Below are 26,012 nucleotides of genomic sequence, written 5' to 3'. Positions count from 1 at the left end.
CCATCGGTATTTAAGGCAATGGTTCTCAAACTTTTGTATTGGTGACCCCTTTCACATAACAAGCCTCAGAGAGTAACACCCACCCATCCCCCACCCCGGGCACCCGCCCTTATAAATTAAAAACACATTTTTTAAAATACTTAACACTATTATAAATGCTGGAGGCAACGTGGGTTTGGGGTGGAGGCTGACAGCTCTGACCCTCACATAATAACCTCGTGACTGCCTGAGGGGTCATGACAACCAGTTTGAGAACCCCCTCCCCCCCGTTTGAGGACTGATTTTTTTTTTCAGGGAGAGACAGTGTGGCGGAGCAGCGGCCACAGACCCGTGAAGCAGTAAACCTGAGTTCTGATTCTGCAGGTAAATTTTCCATCTGACCATTGTCAAGCCACATAACTGCGGTTTAGGTTCCCCGTTTGAAAAAATAGGGGGCAAAAAATGCCTGACCCGGAGAAACACATGACTAGGACATGCTACATCAGCGCTAAGTATTATTATGAGGAGCCCCCAGATGTCGAGGGAGGGATAGCTCAGTGGTTTGAGCATTGGGTTGCTAAACCCAAGGTTGTGAGCTCAATCCTGGAGAGGGCCGTTTAAGGATCTGGGGCAAAAATTGGGAATTGGCCCTGCTTCGAGGAGGGGGTTGGACTAGATGACCTCCTGAGGTCCCTTCCCACCCTGATAGCCTATGATTCCTAACCCCCACCCTTGCGGACTGGGCAGGCTGAGTCGAGGCGAGAGCTCAGGCGCTGCCCCGGCTCCAGTAGCTCAGTTACTCCCGTGCACATCGGACGCGGGCTGCAGATCTGGCCTCACACGACTGATAAGGGTGTTGTAAGATTACAGAACTCAAGCCCGGTCACTGGCTTTCCCCTCCCTCCTCAACGCGCCTGGCTTCAGACACGCTGGGAGTCAACACTCCCAGGGGGCCGCTCCCCGCCCCAAACCAAGATGGCGGCGGGTGGTAGGACGCCACGAGGGGGCTGCCCCCGCCCCTCATTCAAAATGGCTGCCCCATTTCACCCGCGGCCTGATCCGCCCTACAGCAAGATGGCTGCCGGGGGAGCGCGCGGCGTCACGCTGGCTCGGCCCCGCCCCCCCCCGGAAGCAAGCCGCGTGAGAGGGGCCTGGCTGCGCGGTTGCGGTGCATGCTGGGCGCACCTTTCCCGGGGTGACTTTGCAGATAAGCGAAGGCGTCTGCGGCTCGCTGCTTCCGCCGGTGGCAGGGATCCCCCCCCCCCCCCCCCGGCCAGGATGGTCGGGGTGAAGGTAATCGCCAACGACACCGAGTTCCAGCCGGAGCTCAGCGCCGCCGGCTCCCGGCTCGCCGTGGTCAAGTTCACCATGCGGGGGTGAGTGAGAGGAGACCCGAGCCCCCCCCCCCCCCCGGAGGTCCCCGAGCCCTGGCCGCCCCTCGCATCGGCACCCTGGGGAGAGAGACTTGCTACTCCCGCGCCGGGCCCGGGTCTCTCCCTGCTTCAGGCACCCCTCGCGCAAGGCCCCGGGCTCCCCGTCTCGTACGCCCTGCTCTGCCTCGCCGCCGCCCTGCTGCACCTCCGCCCTGATCCTGGCGTGTGGGCGGCGGGGTGCTAACGTCGCTTCCCCTTCGGTCTCCTAGGAGCGATGGGTCTGGCTGGGTCTCTCGCTCGGGGTTGTGTAAGGGGCTTCTCCCCCCTACCTGTCACTCGTCGCTCTACGGCCTAGGAGAGCGTGTGGCCTTGGGGAGACTCTGGTCTGAATCCCAAGTCCTCCTGCACCAAACTGTGAGTCCCCTGTGCGGGTGGCAGATTTCCTTACGAGGAGCGCGATTCCCTTACTGGGGAGAGGTTTAAGGGCAGAGTTTATGGTCCCTCCTGATGGTGAAGGAAACGTTTTGCTGTGTGAGTTTAGTGGGACCCGCGCTGATCGTTTGCTAATAATGTCCATCACACAGACTGTCCCAGTGGCAGATGGGTCCATGTGACTCCCCTGTGCTTGTTTAAAACCCCGAATGTGTAGAAGATAGTCACCGTTTCCATGCAAGAGTATCCCTCTGCTTTTTGCTAATTTAACTTCGGTAGACTGATAGGTGGATCAGGCACGTACGTCTAATTTTAGTGATAATTTTAGGTTTAGCAAATGCTTACCCTACCTTTTGAATTTTAAGTGTGAAAATTCTTACAGGAATTAACATTAAAAATATCAGGCATTGTCTAACTTAAATAATTTTGTAATTAGTTGTCAGAATGCTGCATCATCTTGGCTCTTGACAAAAATACTCTACTGCTGTAGAAAGGATTAGGGAACCAGTTATTAATCTTTGTTTTTTTTAATACCTGCAGTTCTGATTGCAAAGTGTCAATACAAAATTCATTAAAGTTTTTGAGTTTTAAACAGCGTGCTTAATTGATGAAACTGCAGTCTTCTAAATCAAAGAATATATTTAGCATTTGAACCAGAAAGCAAGCCCATCTTGCATGTAGTGTTTTACGTAATAGTAGGTTTAACATTAATTATATATGGCCTTGGAGGTGGGTGGGGGCTATGTTTCTGCTTTGTTGTATTGAATCCAATCTCATTGTAATCAGTCTGCTGCTGTAATTCCTCGAGCCCATTTTGCAGTTTGGATCTACATAAGTGTGGGTACTCCGGTTTTGGTACTGAAGTCATGTAATCTTAATTATTAACATTGTAGATCCTAGGAGCCTCAGTCATGGACCTGGACGCCATTGTGCTAGGCACTGTACAAACACAGAACAAAAATGGTCCCTGTCTTAAAGAGATGAACATCTAAGCAGAATTTAAATCTTCCTCAGTTTTTATTATAACATTCTAATCTCTAATGCTTTATAGAAATTTGGCTGTGTTGTATTGTCGCCTTGCAGAGTCCTACTCTTCCACTTGCTCAGGGCAAGTAAATGGTTCTTATGAGCAAATAAAATACTATAACTGTTAGCACTCTTATAGCAAATAATGCATTGTCTTACCTGTATAGAAGAAATCTGTTCAACTTGATTGACATGACCCAGTTTTAAGGAAATTCTTATACCCCCCTTGTCTTAAAATAGGCATGTTTAATATTTTGATCTACTACAGTTTGTAGCTGAATGTCTTACAATTTGCAAGAACAACAGAAGCATTGTAGACTCTCATTAACTTCAAAGTGCTTCTGCTATAGTAAAGCATGGATCTAGAGCCAGTTAGAGGCAACCATAAAAAAATAACTCCACTATTAAAGCACATTGTGGAGCAGCTGAAAAGAAATTGTAAGGCAAGTGGTTGGTGAGGATAGATGAAAGGCCCTACAAGAGGAGACAACAAGGCCTAAGTTGTCTGCCAGAAAAATTACTTTAGTAAAAATTGAGGGGAGTAGAGGAAACTGCCTCAGTCTCTTTGTACTTTGATACTTCCTAGGTATTGTAGTGATTGGGATTTTAAGTAAGTTAGTCTCATTTTTAACTACAGTTGTACTGCTTCCTCACTATAATAAATAACATTTTTGGGGTAGCAACTATTAAGAGGTTACAATCAAAAAGAGCTGAGTTAACGAGCTCTAGTTAGGAGAGCAGTGGCTTAGGCCCGCATTCTGAAATGTATTTAGGCTCCCAACTTCAAAGTATTTCGGTTCCTAAATTCTACTGAACTCAATGTAAAATCTGACCCTGAGTGACCTCATGAAATTTCTAAAGATGTGCTTTCCTGCAGACACTGCTGCTGGAGATTAGAGACTTCTCATGCCGAATGCAGGAGAAAAGAGAAGACTAACTACATAGCATTCATAGCTGAGTGAATACTGTAGTAGAATCTAATGTCACTTATGGTAAACCTTTAGTAGAAAACATAGAGCACCAACTACTATGGAAAAGGAAATTAATTGTATAACTACAGTTAATAAAGTGAAAATTCAGTATATTTATTAAAATACTAAGTAGGGTTAGTCTGAGCTATTGATTTCTGTGTTTCCACTGTGAGTGTAGTTCAGTTCTCTTTCGGAGCAGCAAAGAAATCTGCCCCAAAGTGGACAGCCTCTTTTTTACCTGGTATGATCTCCCTTGATAGTGATATGTGGTAACACTAACCAGACTAAACCTAAAGTTTAGAGCTAACAGATGAAGCTTATCACTGTAAAATCGGAACTGTCTAAGCAGGAAGCAGGACACATTACTTATATTTCTCATATTATTTTGTCTGTCATTTACAAATATCTAACCAGGTTTGCCAAGCAACTATGAAAGGTGTTTTGAAACTTTTGTATCTGTAAGGACCAAATGCATACACAACTCCCATTGACTTCAACAGAGACTGGATATTGTATCTAGGGGCAAAATACAGCCCCAATTGCAAAAGTTGGACAAGCTTACATCCATTTTTTTCATTAATAGATGTGGTCCTTGTGTGAGGATAGCCCCAGCTTTCAATGCTTTGAGTAATAAATATCCCCAGGCAACTTTTTTGGAAGTGGATGTACATCAGTGCCAGGTGAGTAGTATACAAAAATACATTTTGACCATTGGGAAGTAAGACCTTATAACAAGGGTGGGCAAACTACGGCCCGCTGGCCGGATCCGACCCACCGGCCGTTTTAATCCAGTCCTTGAGTTCCTGCTGTGGAGCGGGATCTGGGGCCTGCTCTGCTCCAGCTGAGGAGCAGGATCATGGGCCACTCCACACTGCTCCCAGAAGCAGCGGCATGGCCCCCTCTGGCTCCTATGTGTAGGGGCAGCCAGGGTGTGCCACTCTGCCAGTGCCGCAAGCGCCACCCTTGCAGCTCCAATTGGCTAGGAATGGCAGCCAATGGGAACTGCAGAGGTGGTGCCTGTGAATGGGGCAGTTTGCAGAGCCACCTGGCCGTGCCTCCACATAGGAGCCGAGAACGGACATGCCACTGCTTCCAGGTATTCCAGGCTGTAGCTCACGAAAGCTTATGCTCAAATAAATGTGTTAGTCTCTAAGGTGCCACAGTACTCCTTTTCTTTTTGCGAATACAGACCAACACAGCTGCTACTCTGATTGCTATACATTGTTCTTCATTTTATTAGCAACCGTGTCTATTGGTCTGCAATCATGGCTTTAACCTTGATATGTGTCGGCCGGGGAGAGTGAAGAGCTTAAAGAGCTACCAGCTTATTTTATCCCAGAGTGAATGGTCTTTAGTTCTAGGGCTATTCCAGAGCAACAGTTAATTACAATCTAAGATGCTTTTCTAGATGTGCCAAGATGCAAATGATCATAATTGCTAATACTCCTCAATATTAATAAAGCTACTTTTTTCCAATTTAGAAATGTTTGTATCTAACATTTTATTATACAACACTGATGATCAATTTGTGAATTCTAGGGAACAGCTGCAACCAATAATATATCAGCAACACCAACATTTTTGTTTTTCCGAAACAAAGTGCGAATCGACCAGTATCAAGGAGCTGATGCTGTAGGATTAGAAGAAAAAATTAAACAGCATCTAGAGAATGATCCTGGAAGTAATGAGGACACAGATATTCCAAAAGGATATGTATGCATCCCTTACTTTAAAGATTTTTTTTAAAGTAAATTATTGCAAGTTATGTCAATGTTGTCCTGTTTTCTGAACATACTCGGATCTAACTAAAGTGGATACGTTTAGGCAGAGACTTAAGTGTCTTAAGATTTTTTTTTTTTTTGAAATATCACCTGCCTTTTCACTTTTCCTAGCAAACTTTTAAAGATTGACTTGTGCATAGTAATATATTACAGTAATGTCTGAAAATGGTGTAACTAAAAATTTCTTCCTCCAAAATATTCCTCTACGTCTGGAACATTGGATTTCATGTTTTCATGTTGAAAATTTTGCTGTAGATATTTACTATGTTTGCTTCTACCAGACTTCTCAGTCTGTTTCCCTGTACGTTTTTAGAAAGTGGAGATCTCTCTCCTGGAAAGTGACACTTGTTTCTATAACGGTTAAAGCCTTAAAGGTTTTGTGGACTGTTCCTTAGTGAATCCTCTTTGCTACCTTTTCAGTATCTTAATCTTCTCATGCTGTAATGTTGCAGCTACATCAGAAGCTTGTTGGAAACTGCTTATTGGAAGGAGTGGTGTGGTGGCTTATCATAGTTTGGTCATTAACTTCTAAGAAGATTTGGAAAACTGTACAATACTGCCAAACTCTGTTTACCTAATTCCTCCCTCACCACAAAACAGATATAAAGTAGCTCTTGTTTTGGGGTTGTACAAAAAAGGTATAAAAAGGGGTTCTCTGCGGGTCACAGTATCACAGCAGAATAGGAATAGTAAAAACTAGGCAAGTACAATTCTATTAACCTGAACTTGTTTCACTTCTCTCTCATCTGTTGCTATGGAGTGATTAGTGTATAATCTTTCATGCATTTTCTAAAAGCTACAAATTATATCTTTAAAACTAAACAATAGTTTTTAGTCTGTTGCAGAATATTGTGGCATAGCATAGTCACAGGATACATAAAACTTTTTGCTTGAGGCATAAATGTTCACTGAAATTAAGATAAATTCATTCCTGGGGGAGGGAAAATGTTTAGAGAAATATTTAATATAGACATCTTGAAAATTAAATTATTTAAACTGCATTCATACAGAAAACATAGCAACTGAAAATGGAAAGGGTAAGTATGATAAAGAGCAAACATTTTTCCTTGGTTTCTTAGAACTTCTGATGGCTTACAGGAAATGTGGTGAAGCTTGATTTAGAAATTGTTCTGCCTGAATGTTTTTTGTATTTCTCCTCACTTATTTCTCCATTAGTAAGTGTGCTCAATTAAAATACCTCAAAGTTCCTTTATTCCTAATGGTGGTTTTCCAACACTTCCTCACAAATCAATTAATGAGAGGTCTGGAGTAGACAGCATTTTAACTTCATGTATGAAGATTTGGAGGGAAGTCCATAATTTAAAATCAAGGTCATATGAAAGACATTATTTTACCCTTTCTTGCATGTTAATGCACAGAATTAAAAAAAAAAAACTGGTAAAGTTTAAAAACATTAGTTTACGCTGATTTCTTCTGTTTCTGCTTCATCGGTGAAAACCAGAAGTTGTCTGGTTCCATTGTTAGCACTTCGCTGAAATGCTTGAATTGCAAAAGCTGCCCGGGAATGTCTAATTCAACAGAAACTGAACTGGAATTTGGAAGTTTGTGGAAACATTGCTGCTTTTTTTTTTTTTATAAAGCTGTAGTGTCATAATATCTGTGTTGGGCCTAAATAACCTGACTGGTGTCCTTTTTTGACAATAAAATCAATTTTTGTCCAAACATTGGGAAACACTGTTTTCTAAATATTTTTTTTATGGTAATTCCATTAATTTTCAGACAAATCAAACCTTTTAACAGGATACTTGGAGTTTTTAACCACTGGTGCCAAACTATGATGCTAAAGAAGTAATATGGTTTGAATTACTTAAGGAAGAAAACATTTCCTGAAAGCACTGTTCTGCTTGTTTTCATGTTGCCCTAAGGCAACTGTGCACTGCAGATCTTAAGCATGTCTGACAGCTGTACCAACAAACGCATGTAAATGAGAAACTTAATGTGACAAAACACTCTGATAGAGCTGTCATGTGAGGTGGTGTTCTCTGACCAAAATTTGGTATGATGTTTCTACTTAAAAAGGGATGGTTTATTGTTCTGGCAGCAATATAAAAGCACTTTTGATTGAATACCTGGTATTATATTTCAGAAACACGAAAACCACTAATAGGTTCAATAACATGATAGCTTCGCTACAGTAGGTTTGTATTTAGTATTAGGAAATCTAATACATTAAACTTAGCTGTAAATAATTTTAGGTTTCACAACTATGTTAAATGTAAAAACGCATCTCTTTGGATGTGAAGTACTTTAAATTCATAGCTAAATAGAGACATCTTCCATACAAATACAAATAACATACTCTTCCTGTTGAATCGTTCTTATGTACATAAACAGTAGGAATACAGGCCACTTGAATTTGCAACAGTTGAATTGCACACTATGGTATCAGCATTAGTGTTGCATCTAGTTGTGAATGTAAATACTTGCATTAACTATTAGTGTAACATCCAGCATGGCAGCGGCGTGATACAAAGAGGCAAAGCGCTGGTTTTTTTAGCTTCACAGCCCAAAACACATTAGAAGTAATTTAAGTAACATGAGCAGAAAGTAGGTATACATCTGGGGTTTTTTGTTTTTTGTTTTTGAAACTTGGGTAACTTCATAAACAGATTTTTTTTTTCTAATACTCAATTCTGTAACAGACAAATTCACACCCTTATAAGTAAGACTGCAATTTAATCTGTTGACCTGCTAATAAACTTCTAGAACACTGACATTTGGAGTTACTTTTTTTTTTTTTTTTTTAGTTCAGCCTCTACCTAAAGGTTATAATTATCTGGAAAGCTTTTTAAACAAAATCTCTTGAGCTTTTTGAGTAAGGAAAACATGAAATCCACTGTGAGGGATGGAGTTTTGGCCACCTCATTTTTCATAAGTTAAACAACTGAATATTAAAGGTATAAATTGAGCATATACATTGTCCTTGGTAATGTATTTTTTTGCCTCTTCGTGGGGTTGAATGTTTTAAAGAAGTTTGAAAATTCGAGAGGATGCAAGCCTCGTAAAGAATTCTATTGAGCTATTAGCTGTGTACTTCATTACACAGTGATGTCATAGCTTTTTAGTGGTCCATAACATCAGATATTATCCTTGGGGTAGGACTTAAGCCTTCTTGAAGGCACAATAGACTTCTATAATCTTGAAAAAGAAGAGAAAACAAAACAAACACTTTTTTCCTCCGAACAGATATCCTGAGTGTATCTTGATCTAGATTTTGTACCCTATTGGTATATAGTTGGTGGTATTTTCATGTTTTTCTTTCAAGATGTGAATACCCTTAGTTGGATGATACTTAAGAAAAAGTTCAATCATGAAGAATGTTCAAGTTCAATCTTCAGTGAATCAAGCAATTGCCGCTATTTTCTGTTCTGAAAGCTCTAGTAGGCACAAGGAAAAGGGCTGGGGAATTCTTAATGTCCGATGAAACAATATTAATTAAATACTAAAATCTGTTAGAAATGAGTGCAATCTAGTCATCAAAGCCTTTTATAAAACTAACAGCTTCTTTTTCAGTGCTACATGTGAGAGGTAACAAGATTAGCTCTGCAGGTGGAGTCTAGTAACATTTACAGTGATAGCATTCTAAGCTATTCCATTAACTGTCAACAATTAATCTTTGAGTAGGCTTACTTTAGGACTTTGTTAAAACTTCAGTCTTTGTGCCTGTTTTGCAAATGCATTATTATTTTTTAGGATATAGTTTTCGTGCTTAAACCAAAATACAGCCTCAGATAATTCACTTTATTATACGTCTCTTGCTGTGGACCTCTGTGCATTTGCATTCCAGGGAATATGTGATTATAAAATTTGGAAAGGAGGAGGTATGGGGGGAGTTTAACTAAAATGTAAGATGAATGCTTGAATGTGTTCTGTTCATAATTAAGTTGTCTGACCAGTTTTATTATTTTATCTCCTCCTATATCCAATGAGTTTCACTCATCCACATATTTACTAATCCTTTTCAATTAGTAAATGGCAGATTTTCAAGCACTCAACAAGCAACACTGTTGGCTCTTTTTCAGATGGATTTAATGCCATTTATTAATAAAGCTGGCTGTGAATGTCTTAATGAAAGTGATGAGCATGGATTCGATAATTGTTTACGTAAAGACTCTACCTACCTGGAATCTGACTGTGATGAGCAGGTATAATTTCAGTTTGTTTTAGAGGTTCAATATAATTTTAAAGGGCAGTTTTTTTCATTGTATTGGTCTAATACAGTTATCTAATTCTCATATGTTTACAGTAGTCTTGGGATTAAAAAGCAGGAGAAATAACTTTTTGTATGGAGACTAATAGCTCTTCCTATCTTTCTATTTCTGGCTAACCAAACACAGGACTTACCAGCAGCAAGTCTACAATAATAAACTATATGCTTGACCAGGGGTCGGCAAACTTTTTGACCTGAAGACCGCATCTGGGTATAGAAAATGTATGGTGGGCCATGAATGCTCACAAAATTGGGGGTTGAGGGCTCCCGTTGAGGGAGTGGGCTGGGGTGGGGCTGGGAATGAGGGGTTTGGGGTTCAGGAGGGGGATTAGGGCTGGGATAGGGGGCTGGGACATGAGGGTTGAGGGCTCTGGCTGGGGATGCAGGCTCTACGGTGGTGATGAGGGGTTTGTGGTATAGGACGGTGCTCTGGGCTGGGACAAAGGGGATTAGGGTGCGGGCTTGGGGTTGGGATATGGGGTCAGGGTTGCAGGCTCTGGGTGGCACTTACCTCAGGCAGTTCCAGGAAGCAGTGGCATGTTTTCCCCCTACGGCTCCTACACAGAGGCGCAGCCAGGCAACTCTGCGCACTGCCCTATCCGCAGACACTGCCCCTGCAGCTCCCATTGACCACAGTTCCCGGCCAATGGGAGTTGCGGGGATGGCATTCAGAGCCCCCTGGCTGTCCCTACGCTGTGCCCCACTCTCTGGCAGGAGCTTGGGGGCAGGATTACAAATTCTGAGCAGCTGGACATGGGCCGTAGTTTGCCCACCCTTGCACTTGATGAATGCAGTAAACCTGTTAATAGATATTAATTGCAAGCTCAAGAGTTTATTTTAAACAGTGGAGAATTGAATTGGGGAAGAAAACTTTAACATCGGTGAAAACCATAATCTCACATAGCTTTTAAATGTTTTTCCTTTAGATAAAGCATAGCTCTTGATGCTTCGTAAAATGTTTGATATTAAACAGAATTTTAAATTTGTGGAGGCTTTCAGGGACTTGGGTGAGATGGGGGCTGCCCTGTAAATAATACAGATGAAGGCCAAGACTTTTTGAAAATGCGTATCTAAAGTTAGGCTCTTAAACTCGTATTCAGATGTTTGGAAACTGTCATACTCCAATCTTGAAAATTGGGCCTTATTAAGGCATCTCAGATGAAGCATCCAAAAATTGAGGCACCCAAAATTACTAGTCTCCTTTGAAAATCTTGCCCGAGATGTTTGGGTTAGGACTCTTAACTTTAGGTACCCGTTTTCAAAAGTTTTGGCCGAACTCTCTGAGATACTTGGTTCAGGATTCTAGTAGAATGGTTTTCATTAAAATGGCCCTTCTTAGAAACAGTGTAAGAGGATAGTCCCTATTTTCTAATAATACTTACATATAAAGACTGAGACTATTAATCACATCCTGGCAATCACAGCTACTTTTCCTGAACTAAATAGAATTTTAGCTTATTTTTCTAGTTTAAATATTTTTTCTGCGTTCAAAAATACTTTATGATAAACTTTTTCTCTACAGCTTCTTATTACTGTAGCTTTTAATCAACCTGTCAAGCTTTATTCCATGAAACTTCAAGGGCCAGATAATGGTGAGTAAAATGCATCTGTTTCTTCACTCAAAGTGTTCATAATAAGTTCTGCTTACACCATTTTTAAAGGCATGTTTTCCCAGGTTTAACTAGACTCTTATTTCAGTATCCGGAATCTAATAGCGGCAGTTCCTGTTTTCTGAGCAGCGTCATAACTATTACCAAGTCCCATGTATTCATGGTAGAGGACAGTGTGGATCCTATTGATCTCTGGAAGTCCTGTAGCAGCTTCGTTGAAATGGGGGGGGGGTGAGGGGGGGAAAATCAGTACAATAGACTTGTTCGTTCTTTAGAACAAATTTAATGTAATGTCATGCTCTCTCTGCTTTATTTTTGATATGGCACAGATGTTTATATTGACAATACACTAGAGTAAGAAGTACAAATTTATGAATCTGTGCAAGATAAAAGTACAGAAACCACATTTTTATGTAGCAAAAATAAAATTTGTATCTGTTTATATAACACTGTCCTAAAGATGTTTTTGGAATTTTACACTTTAAAACGTGGTTGTTACTTAAAATTGCTGATCTGTTTTAACACAGGTCAAGGTCCCAAGTATATAAAAATCTTCATCAACCTTCCCCGATCTATGGACTTTGAAGAGGCAGAAAGAAGTGAACCAACCCAAGCTTTGGAACTAATGCCAGATGATATAAAAGAAGATGGTATTGTCCAGCTTCGCTATGTAAAATTTCAGAATGTTAACAGCGTAACTGTAAGTAAATCTTTCTCTTCCAAGCTTCATGCAAATGTAGCTATATGAAGTTTGGAAGTCTACTTTAAAATACTCTGGGACAAAATAATTGTTGAGGTGACAAAGGTTCCAAAGCTTAGCCAGGTTTTCTTATAACAATCTCATTTCAGAGTGACTACACACTTTTTTATGTCAAACATAGGTTCATAGAATTTAAGGCCAGAAAGGGACTATTAGACATCCAGTCAGACTTTCAGAATTATAGAAATCTAGGGCTGGATGAGACCTTAGAATCATAAAATATCAGGGTTGGAAGAAACCTCAGGAGGTCATCTAGTCCAACCCCCTGCTCAAAGCAGGACCAATCCCCAATTTTTGCCCCAGATCCCTAAATGGCACCTTCAAGGATTGAACTCACAACCTTGGGTTTAGCAGGCCAATGCTCAAACCACTGAGCTATCCCTCCCCTCCCCATCAAGTCCAATCCCCTGTGCTGAAGTCGGACCAAGTAAACCTAGACTGTCTCTGACAGGTGTTTGTCCAGCCTGTTCTTAAAAACCTCTGATGGGGATTCCACAACCTCCTTTGGAAGCCCATTCTAGTGCTTATAGTTAAGTTGGATATTAGGAAAAACTTTCTAACTCTCCCATCTTGCAGATTAAGACTAAACATGCTCAGTTTTTTAACGTTTCCTTATAGGTCATGTTTTCAAAACCTTTTATTTTAGTTGCTCTCCTCTGGACTCTTTCCAATTAGTACACATGTACTAAAGTGTGGCATCCAGAATTGAACACAGTATTATAATGCAGGCCTCACCAGAGCTGTGTAGAGTGGGACAGTTATGTCCCTTGTCTTACATACAACACTGCTGTTAATATTCACCTTTTTTCAGCTGCATCACGTTGTTGACTCATTCAGTTTGTGGTCCACTAAATCTTTGTGTATGTCACAGGGCATTACATTTCCCTGGGTTACCCCCGTATTGAACTCAATAACTGGTTTGAATAAAGCGTAACTTCCAGAAGGGTATCTGGGCACTTCCTGTAGTAGTTTAGTTATTCACTCCCTGTTTAGAAATAAAGCCTCCTTTTTTAAAAATGTGAATTTGTCTAGCTTCAACTTCAAGCCATCATTTCTTGTTTTGCTGTTGGCTGCTAAATTAAACAGCCCTCTAGTACTCAGCATTTGGTTCATGAGAAGATTTATATATTTTAATCAGTTAATCTCCGAATCTATTTGATAAACTGAACAGCCTGAGATCTTTCTTTCACTTTAGTGCATTTTTCTCTAGCCCTCAAATAACTTTTGTGGCTCTTCTCTGTACTCCCCACATCCTCTTCAAAATGTGGACATCAAACTAGATTCAGTATTCCAGTATCAATGTTGTATGCAGAGGTAAAATCACCTTCCTAATCACTACTCCCCTGTTTATACATCAAAGGATCGCATTAACCCTTTTTGCCACATCACACTGGGAGCTTATGTTGAGTTACTTGTCCACTGTGACTCCTAAATCCTTTTCAGTCACTGTTTTCAAGGGTACAGTCCCTCATTTTGTAGCTACAGCCTGAATTCCTTGTTCCTACATGTGTAACCTTGTCTGTTAAAACTGTCTGTCTGTTAAAACTCACTGTTTGAATGGGCCTGGTTTACCAAATCCAGATTGTTCTGTATGATCCTGTCCTCATTATTTAACACTCCACTAATCTGTGTCATCCCCAAGCTTTATTAGCAGATGCTCCATACTTACTTCTAGATCATTGATAAAAATGTTGAATAGCATTGTGCCTAATACAGATCATTGTAGAACACCAATAGAAACACCCCCATTGACAGCTACTTCTTGAGATATCATTTGCCAGTTCCTAATCTATATAACCTGTAGTTTGATACTGTATAGTGCTGATTTTTTTTAATTAGAATGTTGTGTGCTATTAAGTCAAATGCTTTACAAAAGTCTAAGTGTATTACATCTATGCATCTGTCTTTCAACCAAATTTCTCTTGTAAAAAAAATCCAAATCAGGTTTGTTTGAAATTACCTATTTTTCATAAAACCCTGTTGATTGGCATTAGTTATGTTGGTATTCTGTATTAATTGAATCCTATAGCAATGATTCCTTTGTTTTGCATGGGAATGATGTCCAACTAACTGCCTATAGTTTTCCACGTCGTCCTGCTTGCTTTTTTTTTTTGAATATTGGCACAACATTAGCAATTTTTCAGTCTTCTGGATTTTTCCTGGTATTCCAAAATTTATTAAATTAACATCAGCGGAGCTGAGATCCACCTCAGCCAGAGGTTGGGGGAGATTCTTTATTGTCCTTACCTTTGCCAGGCATGGATTTTTTTTTCTTATGGCTTTTTGCCTTCCCTTATCAATTTTCTGCACCTCATTTATTAATTTACATTGTCTATTTCCCCTCTTTTCCATTTATTATGCATTGCTTTTTTTTCCAAATTGCTTCCTTCACTTAGCCATTGAATAAGGTTGGGTTTTTAGCCAAAGTTATCCTTGTGACTGTGGAATTGTCTGCTCTCCAGACCACCACTTATTAAAATGAATTGCAAGCCACAGCCTTTTTTTCAACAGAGGTTGGTCACGGACATGCTAGTTGGAATGTAATGCTTCACACCAAAGCCACAATAGCCAGACTGAATTGTATCAAGTAGTCACAGACTCTCCCAGTAGAACAGGTGAATCACTCCTCTGGGATTGAACCCACTTGACAAGATCATAGCATTTGCATGGACAGGTTATATGGACAGTCTTAAAATGAAATCTGCATGATGTACCCAACTTAGCGTTTAGTACAGACTGATATCCATATAGTAATGGTGGTTCTTTGTCTGCACTGTGGTCAGTTCCAAGATTTTTCCTGTATCTGCTGCTTGTTAATTCCCAATAGCCTCCTGTAGGCTCATGGGTTCTAAAGTGTGAGAATCTTGTATGCATTTGTAAATTTATCTTATTAAACAGTATATGAACAACAACCTGTTAACTGTGAAATCTACATTTAATTGTTAACTGAACAATATAATATAACTAATTTAATTTAAAAAAACTTCCTATGGGTTTCATAATGGGGGTATGATGCAGATAAGTAGCTCCTAGAGACACAGGAAAAGAGGTCTTGGCACCAAAAAAGTTCCCTGAATCAGTGTTGCTCTCTGAAGTGCTGGTTTCAACTGTTATGTGAAGACTTGTACATCAGAGAAAAATTGACCAAAATTTGATTCAGGTAGCGGATGCATCATCAGGAAATAATGGATGCAAATATAGTCCCCAGTCCTGCAAAGACTTTAAGTATGCAAACAGTTCGATTGACTTCTATAGAACTACTCACTTTCATAATGGGAAGCATGTGCCCGAGAGTTTCAAGGATTGCGTGCTAAGATATTACAATGTCATTGCCACAGTGAACGTCTTTTCCATAAGTAAAAAGAAAAGGAGTACTGGTGGCACCTTTAGAGACTAACAAATTTATTAATAAATTTGTTAGTCTCTAAGGTGCCACCAGTACTCCTTTTCTTTTTGCGAATACAGACTAACACGGCTGCTACTCCTTTTCCATAAGTAGATTCCCTCTTTCCCCTCCCCCCAGTGTAATAGTATTTTATTGTGGAAGGACTTAAAGGCCCCAGCCAGGATTGGGACCCCATCGTACTAGGCACTGTACTAGCAGAGAGTCTGTGTGCTCCAAGATGCTTGCAAAAAAGACAGACAAGCAATTTGTCAAAAGTTACAGTATAACTTCTTCCCACTTCCCCTGGGAAAACAATCCCCTCCTGTGCCTCTGCCAGGCACATTCCTTCACAGCTCTTATTCACCGCAAATTCCCTCTCTTCACGCTATCCAGCCCTTATAGGAAAACATTTCAACTCACGGTCATTGGAAGAATTTTTTTTTTAAAGGGCAACTAACGCTGATCCCTGTGGCATGAGGCAATGGGCCTATAGTAGCCCCCTAATTTTTGCTGCTCTCCCTCCTTGGGAGGGAGAGGGATCTTGTTCCTACTTTGCTGTAAGATAAGAGATATCTTAAAGCAAAATGAACAATTGTAGATAAGAGTGCAGGAGACCCACAGGATCTCTTTCTTGCACTCCCCCACTGTCTGCTGGTCCCAGTTCCTATGCATTTCCCTTTCCTTAGATGATTGATTTTTGTTTTTCGTTAGTCCATTTTATAGTATGTCTTGGCTTTTGTGATATAAAGCCAGATTAAACCAAATTAGAACACATTTTGGTTTTATAGATTTCTTATTACCAATTCATACTTTTTTTTAAGGAGAGAAAGTGATAGAGAATATGAAATCCATATAGGACAGCATTTACAGAGCCATGTAAGTTATCCCTACTGAGCTCCTGTTGAATTCTAGCAAATCTTCATACTGAAAGAACATAATTACACAATTAGTTATGAAGAGGTAATGCTGATTTCAATAAATATAGAAAATGGTTAAACTGACATTTGATATAATCTGAAAGTAGGTAAATTAACTGTTCACCTGCAGTTACTTTGATACCTCAGATTTAGAAGTTTCTTGCTTTGTGAGTGTGGTCTTATGATTCAACCACAGACCTGAAAGTTGGGAAACCTAGATTCTGCCTTGCTGCGTACTTGATTAGTAGTCGTTTTTACAGAGGTGAGCAGAGAGGTTTAATGAGGAGAGTGGCCTCTATTTAAAGAACTCTGTAGTTATTTATACTTCCCACAAAGTAATATTTTTGCGGTATACTGTACTTCTGAAGCTATTGGATTGTCTGCCCTACTTTTTCTAAAATTTTGAGAAACAAGTGTAATACCTCATATTTAAGGGAAGGATTGTAGTGTTAGCCAAACTGCTGTAACTACACCATGTATATTAAACAGTTAGAATTAATACATATGAACTATCTTACTTTTTTAGTTATTTGTCCAGTCCAATCATGGCGATGAAGAGACAACAAGAATTACATATTTTACATTTATTGGAACTCCAGTCCAAGCTACAAATATGAATGACTTCAAGCGAGTAAGTTGGATTCCAGAACACGCACATGAATATTTAATTACATTTTTAAAACAAGTGTATGTTAGTTGATTGGTAGTGTCATTCTCAACTAAGTGGATTCTTTCTATAATTCTTCATTTTGCTTTAAGATATCTTATTCCTCTCGGTGCAACACATGTGCCTTTGAAACTTTTGAAATTTTGGCTTCCATGCAACTTTGATGTGTAACAGAATCTTTCAAGGTGAAAGGCATTTTTAAAATGTAAAATAACAGCTCTGGGTTCAAAGTTGATAAACAATGATCCCTTAAAGATTATATGTAATAGTTGCAATGTTCATGGTATCTCTGAATATTTCTTTGCCCTGCAGGTGAGCAGTTTGTAGAAAAGCCATTGCACAGACTGGAAACTAGAAAGCATAAGTAAACCAAAATAAATTTATGCCTGAAGATTTTGTTCAGGAGGCAATTTTAAAGAGACTAGAGAGGTTTGGAAATGCTTGGTTAGGAGGCTGATTCTTTATACGATTTCATAACATAACTCTAATCTAACTTTAATTTGTTCCAATATCATTTAAGGACTCTTTATTCCTAAAAGATTTGTCTGGATATTCCTTTGGAGCTGCTTTTGGACCACCCTGGATGGGACTGAAAGTGGGTGCTTTAAGGGTTTAAAGGAAATGGAGTACTTAATGGGTAGCCAACTCTCAGGCTATGTCTGCACTACAGCTTATGTCAGCAGAATTTATGTTGCTCAGGAGTGTGAATAAACCACCACCACCCCACACCCCTCTGAGCAACATGAGTTATACTGACATAAGTGATGGTGTGGACAGTGCTATGTTGGCAGGAGAGCTTTTGTCACCGACATAGCTTCTGCCATGGGGGGGAGGGGGCTGGTTTTACTATTCCAAATCTAACTCCATCTAAAACTGGCCAATTAAAATGTGTTCGAGCCAATCAATTCAGTATGTAACTAGTCCCATACTGGTGCAGATAACTAGTACTACCACACTCTTTTTAAGTAGATAACTTCACCGCAGTGGTAAACAAAACTTGATTCTTTATGCCAGTAGTATTTGCCAAAAAATCAATTATCTAGAAGCCTTGATAACCTTTAGTGTTGTATGGATTTACAGATGCATTTATATCCATTAGATTAAATGTGATCCTGCAAAACGGTACAGTTTTAACACTTGGTTCAATGCACTCAAACTTGAAAAGACAATGACTGGAAAGGCTGTGTTAAATGTGCTGAAAAGTGATTTGGTTTACTGATATAGAATTGTTGAATAGAATTTTCAGTTGGCTCAAAACCAGAAGAAATGTGTAGATAAGTCTCTTACCACCCAATTACAATGAGTAGCCAAAAGACATCTGTTATGCTCTCCTTTTTTAAAAAGGACTTGTTACTATTTTGTTTTGTATTAGTTTTACAGCATTCTAGAGTAATCATTGCTATTAAGTCTGTGAAATAGTTTTTCATAATCTTCACTGCTTCATAATCTGAAAAATTCATTTTTCACATTGACATCTTGGTCTCCATTCCAGGAAGATCTTTTTTTAACTGTCTCTCAGGAAAATTATAGTTGAAAGTGAAAGACTTCCTCTGTTTTAAAAATGCTGGAATACTATTTTATTCACTAATGAACTGGATTTCAGGCTTGTTATACAAGTAGTGTTCAATGAGGTGCATGCTTGCTATGTTTAGGAAACATTTTATAACACTTGAATATAGCACCGAGCCCAGACAGTGGAAAACCTGACTAATTTTTAAGCTGCATAGTTCATGATACAGCACACAGCTGTCCCAAACTGCTGCCTCTGTCTGGACTTTCCTCTGACTATCTGTCATCTTCCCATTAATGTTTTTTTAATGCACTCATTGGCTCTTGCATTCAATTCAGACTTATTGTGTCTTCATAAAGCTGTGCAAGCACCTAGAACTGGTGTAGTTCTCCAGGCATATCTTTGGCTTTCTTTTTTCTGGTTTGGGTGAGTGAACCCAGATGTCAGTCCTTGCCTCTGTGGATAGCAGGTCGTAAAGCTGCTCCTTGGTGGACTTCTTGGAAACATCTGTATAGTTCTGGTAAATCACACCAGTGGATCTGAGTGCATGATCTCTGCTCCACATACATGCTGCAGTCAAAGGAACACGCGCTTCTAAATAGCAAGGAATGTACTTGTTCATCTTTAGCCTCCATTTTAAAAAAACATGAAAACTAAATAAAATATTAATTTAACATTAAAGTTGTACAATTAACTTCTGCATTTCCTGACTGATTTTAAGGGGATAAATTCAGGACTGGTTAACCAGATATGAATTTGGCCCAAGACTCCTAGGACAAAATTTAGCCACCAAATTAAATACGTATGCACATCTGTAATATTTCCTATTTTAATTCCAGAATATGTAATTTAATATTACTGTTACATAGTTTACTATAACATGTGGCATGTGTAGTTATGGTTCCCATAGGAACTTTAACTTTTGCATGTCCAGATTTTTTCCAATTTAGCTGTACAACCTTAATGTTCTGGTAACGCAGCGTTGGACACTATATTCAAGTGTATAAAAAGGGTATTGGAGAAAATGAGTTTTGAAGAGTTTTCCAGTTAACTTTTTATTCATCTACAGATAACTATGTATAACTCCTGAGAACTCACTATTTTAACTTTGCTCACTAATCTCAACTTTGGCTCAAACTGTGCTCCATTGTGGTCTTCTAATTATAATACAAATAAAGATAGAACTGCAACAATTCCTTATAATCAGTGCTCCCAGTAGATGCTTTCCTTTTTCCCAGTCTTCGGCTGTCTTAACACTTTTTGTATAACTTGTCTGATTTACAAAAAGAAATGGAGTACTTGTGGCACCTTAGAGACTAACAAATTTATTAGAGCATAAGCTTTCGTGAGCTACATGCTCTAATAAATTTGTTAGTCTCTAAGGTTCCACAAGTACTCCATTTCTTTTTGCAAATACAGACTAACACGGCTGCTACTCTGAAACTTGTCTGATTTAGTCCCTCCCTGATGAACTCTTGTCTATCTTGTTTGTGTTTAAAGTACTATGAACATCAGAAGCCCTATATAGGTAACCAAGCTTAAACTGAGCAGCTGCTCAAGGCGGAAAAGGTAAACAGAAAAGGGCCACAACATCCAGTACTTAGAATGTCAAATGTGGAGTTTGTGGTTAGTTTAATCTTGTACTGAAAACTAGTAAAAACAAGCAGTTGCTGGTTGGTCTTTCAATGATAACTTAACCTGTTATCTGAGACAGTGAACTGTGATACATGGATCCAGCTATTAATGTTAGGTCAGTGAATAAAATGATGCAAAATACAAGTGGCTTTTATCCTTAGATTGATAGGATGTAGCTCCTCCCTCTCCTCTGAACTTGATTTTAGCTAATAAGTGGGAACTGTTAAATGCTCTAAAACTTTTTTAATACAAAACTTGAGTGGACTGTGGTAAACTGAGGTACATGGGGGCAGGGGAGAAAAGAGACCCTCTATTGCCCTGCTTAACAGACATCATGAGCAGCAGGAGAGTGTAAATAAAATACTTATATTTTCCTGGAAAGTCAATGCACAATAAGAATTCTACTTGAAATGCTTGGTTTATGGCCAGCTTTGTAAATGTAGTAAGATGGGACAATGTGATAGTTGTGAGAACTATACACCATAGGTGTGTTGACATCTAGTTTTTGCCTGTAGGCCAGTGCAAGCTATGTATTCATTAAAGGTACCATATCTATAGTGCAGATTGAATTATTGTAGCAGATTACTTTTAAGATGTTTCCCTCCAGAGACTTTGCTAGGCTAGGTTACCCTGCTAGCCAGACCAACCAAGTGAGATGGGTCAAAGGTGGGTTTATTTTATTTCCCATTTGTTAGCATCAGAGTTCTAGGTGTCTTTCTGTTGAATGTTGTAGTGAACTTGCAGGCTTAATTTTTTGGGGAGAGGAAGGAGGATCTTTCACTCATGTCCCAGTATGCTTTTAACATAATTTCACTTTGCAGATATTAATGAATAATAAATATATTGTAGAACCCTTAAACTACCACCCCTTTTTAGAGTGGGGGCTTAGGTGCATGTAAAAAGTAGGTTCCCAAGCCCCAGATGATCACAGCTTTTCATTTCTTCTTAAAACTGCACTCCAGGCTGCTTTTCCTTTTTTCTAACATTTTATTTTTGTTTTTCAGCTTCACTTCCCAACCCCAAAGAACTAAAAATGCAGAAGAAAATGTTTTAAAATGAATATTAAGAGTGACCTTGTCTCACACCACACCCCTCCCTGCTCCTTCCGTTTATCTATCATCTGTCTCTCTCACTTTCCACAATCTCGCACTGGTGCAAGAGCCTTCTCCTCTGCAGCTCCTGTACTCTGGAACAGCTTTCCTGTACACCTCTGCTTCATCAACTCATCTTTTTTAATCCCATTTTAAAATCTTTTTTTTCCAGCTTTGCTTTTTAATTTTTATGCTTGTTAACATTAAAACTAAATAGTAGATTTGTTACACAACGCTTTTAGACCTGTTTTCTGTGATTTTTATAGTCCATCTTGTATTTAATTCTGTAAAGCAATTTGAGATGCAGTTTGAGACTTGGGCAAGTATTTTAATTTGGCTTTTATACAATTTATTGTATGGGGAATAACAGTAGAACAGTTTGATTTTAAGGTGTAATCTATCATGAAGACAATCTCAGGATTTTTCATCTCCAGTTATTGTTTCAAAACTTTCAGTTTAGTTGGCTAATTTTTTAGTAGAAAGATGTTTAGCAAATCACACCAATTTCATTTCCCTGCCATTGTTGGGCCAGTCAGATCCAGAAATTATTCACTTAATTTTTTACAAAATGTCTAATGTTAAAGATTTGTATTATGTCACAATTGCAGTATCTACTCATAGTTAAGGTATGGTATCTTACAAACAACTACCATATAAAGTGTCCAGTAAGTGATGGGAGAGAGATGAATTTCTTGTCAAAAGTAAGAAACTGCTGTTCTTAAAACCATCCTCCATTTGGGGTAGTGATGGGGAATGAGCCTTTTTGGCCTGTGATGACAAAATATCCATTCTGGTGCTTAATTTTTGCAGATAATACACATGGGCAAGTTGACAATTCCCACCTCTGAATGGTATCGATTTATTTCTTGATTGATGTTGCACATCTGCTAACATCTTAATAATCTTTAATATATTCATGTTTTCCTGTTTAATCCAAATCTGGTGTGCTTGGGATTAAAGATACACAATCAAAGAATATATATATTTCATTTACTTATTTGTTGGGTTTAATCTTGTTTGATTAATCAAGTTAAAAATTTTTTAACACAAGTGAATGGATTTTTTTTTAATGGGCACCTCAACATTGCCGTGCAATTAGAATTCTCTTGGCCCTACACATTAGGCTCTGCAGTTCAGTGAGCATCCTCCTGGCCACGAGCTCTTTGGAGGAGGAGATGACTAATAGATCCCAAAGCTCTTTACAAGGGAATTCAATCAGCATGGGTTGTTTTTTGGGGTTTTTTTGTCTTTGTTTTTGTTTTTTTAAGTCAGAGCAATTGCAACTGAGTGGTGAAAGGCATTTCCATTCAGCTGTTGTGGCCCTTTCAAGGGAGCAAATTCTGGGACAAATAACCCAGATCTCCTATGTGTCACAGCAGAACATAATCGCGGTTCCAACCAGGTACATCAACCATCATCTTTTCAGTCTATACTAAAATACAGAGCTGTATGAACTTTTGTAAGAACATGCTGTGTCCTTGGGAAGCCATGTACTGCAAAGGTAACATACTATCCTATTAACGTATTTTGCCACACTAGTCAATTTATTAAAATGCAGAGATTTTTACTTTTCAAATATTTCAGCATTGCCAGTAACATAGTGCTGTAAACTTGTCATATTACATGCATAGGATTTAAATAGAATTTAGGCTTCAAAGCATAATCCTGTTAACACCAGGCAGGTATGTAAGTACTACTCTCGAGTTTAGAAGGGTAAACAAAGAACATGAGGATGACTTGCGCGTGGCCACATGGTAAATCAGGGACAGAATCAAAATTAGTACAGTTTCTATCCTCCAGATCTGTGCTATGATTATTAAATTGTTAACACAGATTTTTTTCAACTTAATTTTAGTTTGTAACAGTTACTCTTCTGGGTTGGCAAAAACTCAAAAGTGTGGTTCTGTTCTGAAAAGTGACTAAAAACCATTTTACGCATAGATCTGCTGCCTATCTTGTGTGTGCTTATCTTAGCCAAGTGGGCTGGATTTTCTTCCTTTCTGTGCAGCAACAGAATTGTTTAAGCTCCAGTCAAAACTAATGAGGTTGCACTGGTTTTAGAAGGCAAATCTGCCCTCTAAACGTTTATTACTGATGATACCTAGAAAGGGAAGAACTAAACTTGAATCTGATTCCAGACTGAGTTTGCAGAGCTGGCAGTTAAAACATTTTTTTTCACTAGCATTGAGGACACTTGACATCAGTCATTGACAATAAATGTGGAATGCTGCTATACCACTTTTAGTTACTTTTCAGTGTTGAATCACATTATAAAGCGAAAATTTCTCTGACCTGTCTTTAATATAGACCTAGTTCATCTCCTACAACAACTACTTGAAATTTGGGCCCAGAAGAATGGGTTTGGGGTAGTCTTACCACTACATTTTTGTTGTGTGTTCAAGTCTGATTCTTGACACCTAACTTGATTTTGTGAATAATAAAAAAAAAAAAAAAATGTGGGCTGTTCCTTTTTCCTAACTTGTCTCGAACAAACGAGATCTTTGCTATCTGGATTAAAAATATCTGAGGATGGGGATTTCCTCACATATATCACAGGTCCTGTTTAATTCCTGCAGGAATTTATAGCTCCCTCTGTATACAGCACTAGAATGCATGCTGAAAAATCCATTAATACAACTGCAAACAGACACTTTATTTAGTTCAAAGCTTATAAAAAATTGGTTGGGGAGCTGTTTGTTTTCCAACTTAACTTTCATTAGTGATTATTTTCTATTCTTCTTTTATCAGGTGGTAGGCAAGAAAGGAGAGAGCCACTAAGATGCAAGAAACACTGGATCGCCTTATTGCAATCATATGGGATCTTCACTTTATCTACAGCTCCTGGATAATTGCTTGACTGTAGCCAGAGACTGTCAGTCTGTTTCATTTAATGCCATTACCAATAAATCATTGCTTTTGTTGAGATGGAGTTTCACTAGAGTATTTCTGTTGTAATTTTGGTACATATATTTGTAAATAAAATTCATTACTTTTGCGAAGTTTAATTTTGTCATTGTAATAACTAAAGCTTTTTTTTTTTTTACAGTTTCATTTAAATTTTAAAACTGGACTGGCTTATCTTTAAAAAACAGAAGACTTAATGTAGCCTGCATTTTTTGTTTAGTTTAAAATGTCAAATTTAAGTAAATCATCTTTGGTTTTCTGAAAGTACATTTAAAAATAAAATCCAGAGTACTTTGTTATAAGCTTGTACTAATTTATGAGCAATGTTGACACAATATGGATATTTCTTAAAGGGAATTTTTTCTTCGTCTCCCTTTTCCCGTCCAAAAACATAGGGTGAGGAAGCATATTTCAAGTTAAGGTTGCATCAACTTAACTTGCTTGTTTGTCACAAGTTGCACATCAGTTGAAACAAATGGTAGGATATGACAGTTCACAACAAATTAGGCATGAGAATTTTTGCTAGTCTTTCAAAATATCTCCAGTTGGAAAATTGTGAACTTGTTAGCCAGACACGCACACTCCCAGGATATGCAGTGCAGGAGATGGCCAGGCACTACTGATGCCTGTAGGTTTATAAGATCCCTCTGTTACTGCTGAATTTAATTGGACATTATATTCTTTCTCTGAATCTTGATATAGAAATGCTCATTGCAGATACCTTTCTTAGATCGTAAATCTGAATTCCATAAAGGATGGCTGTCTGCGCTCAACTGCTTAACCTTTTTTGCTAAAATTCCTTGAAAAAGTGCCCTAAGTAATTTTAATAAATAAATTCCCATAAAGTTTTACTAAGTGGTTTTTAATTGGCATAATTAGTTCCTTTGTAAAGTTAAATTTGTTGCATTTCTAATTACAATAAATCCCAACAAGAATTAAATCCTATCCTAATTGGCATTCTTTTTTTAACACAATAGGGATTCTTTCTATATGCTTTCTATGAGGCAGTTCTTTAAAACTGTATTGCTACATACCCCTCTTTACTTATCCCTCAGTATTGCACATATTTAATGGCATTAATGCCTTGATTTTTTGTAATTCCTAAATGTTTTGCTTAAATGGGATATGAGGCATCTGAGACACTGTATATAGAATTTAAATCACTTTTAAATCTAATCAGGGGCAATATGAATAACTGTTTCTGTTTATAATTTTGTACACTAAACTACCTTTTGGGTTATTGTTAAAGTGCCTCATCTTAACTATTACTTACCTCATACTATTGATACCTGAGAGAATTTGATGATCTAGTGATTCTCATCTTTGTAAAAGGTCAGATTTGTATTGTTTGCCTCTTCTGTGACTTCATTGGTTGCATGGTGCATACTTTCCATAATTATATAATGTAAATAGATCTGAAATGTTTAGAGGTAACTGTAACATGGTCAATTGATGGAAAGTTATTAAAATCATGCATATCAAAAATACTAAGCTGAAATTCTGATTTCACTCAAGAGAAAAGATGTCATGAAGTAATCCTAAATGTTGAAACAAACACGAATATAAGGCTATATGGTAGAAAACTCACTTATTTTGTTTATTGCTTTGAGTAACCACTTTCTTAATGCAGGAAAGCTGCTTCCTTGCACTTGATCTGTATTTGATTCTAAATTAATAAAGTAGAACTACTTTTCCACCTAGTTCATGTGGTTTTATGCCACTTGGCATCATCAAATGCCA

The 26,012-nt window shown here is 38.6% G+C and overlaps 1 protein-coding gene across 1 annotated transcript; it reads left to right on the top strand.

Annotated features, from left to right (window-relative positions):
- The first annotated feature begins 1,050 nt into the window (after positions 1-1,050).
- Positions 1,051-24,574, top strand: TXNL1 (thioredoxin like 1). Its single transcript, XM_038402085.2, has 8 exons — positions 1,051-1,355; positions 4,365-4,461; positions 5,321-5,494; positions 9,606-9,728; positions 11,316-11,385; positions 11,931-12,103; positions 16,992-17,096; positions 24,117-24,574. The coding sequence occupies exons 1-8, from the start codon at positions 1,054-1,056 to the stop codon at positions 24,144-24,146; spliced, it is 1,074 nt and encodes a 357-aa protein (XP_038258013.1). The 5' UTR covers positions 1,051-1,053; the 3' UTR covers positions 24,147-24,574.
- Positions 24,575-26,012: the final 1,438 nt, after the last annotated feature.

Source organism: Dermochelys coriacea, chromosome 5, assembly GCF_009764565.3.
Source record: "Dermochelys coriacea isolate rDerCor1 chromosome 5, rDerCor1.pri.v4, whole genome shotgun sequence".
Taxonomy (NCBI): Eukaryota; Metazoa; Chordata; order Testudines; family Dermochelyidae; genus Dermochelys; species Dermochelys coriacea.
The sequence above is the reverse complement of the archived record's forward strand: the minus strand, read 5'-3'. Positions and strand labels throughout refer to the sequence as shown.

Excerpts from the sequence above, each read along its gene's own strand:
- TXNL1 (XM_038402085.2), top strand. The coding sequence starts at position 1,054 with ATGGCTGCCGGGGGAGCGCGCGGCGTCACGCTGGCTCGGCCCCGCCCC. Across the intron at positions 4,462-5,320 it reads TGGATGTACATCAGTGCCAG|GGAACAGCTGCAACCAATAA; the intron begins GTGAGTAGTATA and ends TGTGAATTCTAG. Across the intron at positions 12,104-16,991 it reads AGAATGTTAACAGCGTAACT|TTATTTGTCCAGTCCAATCA; the intron begins GTAAGTAAATCT and ends TTACTTTTTTAG.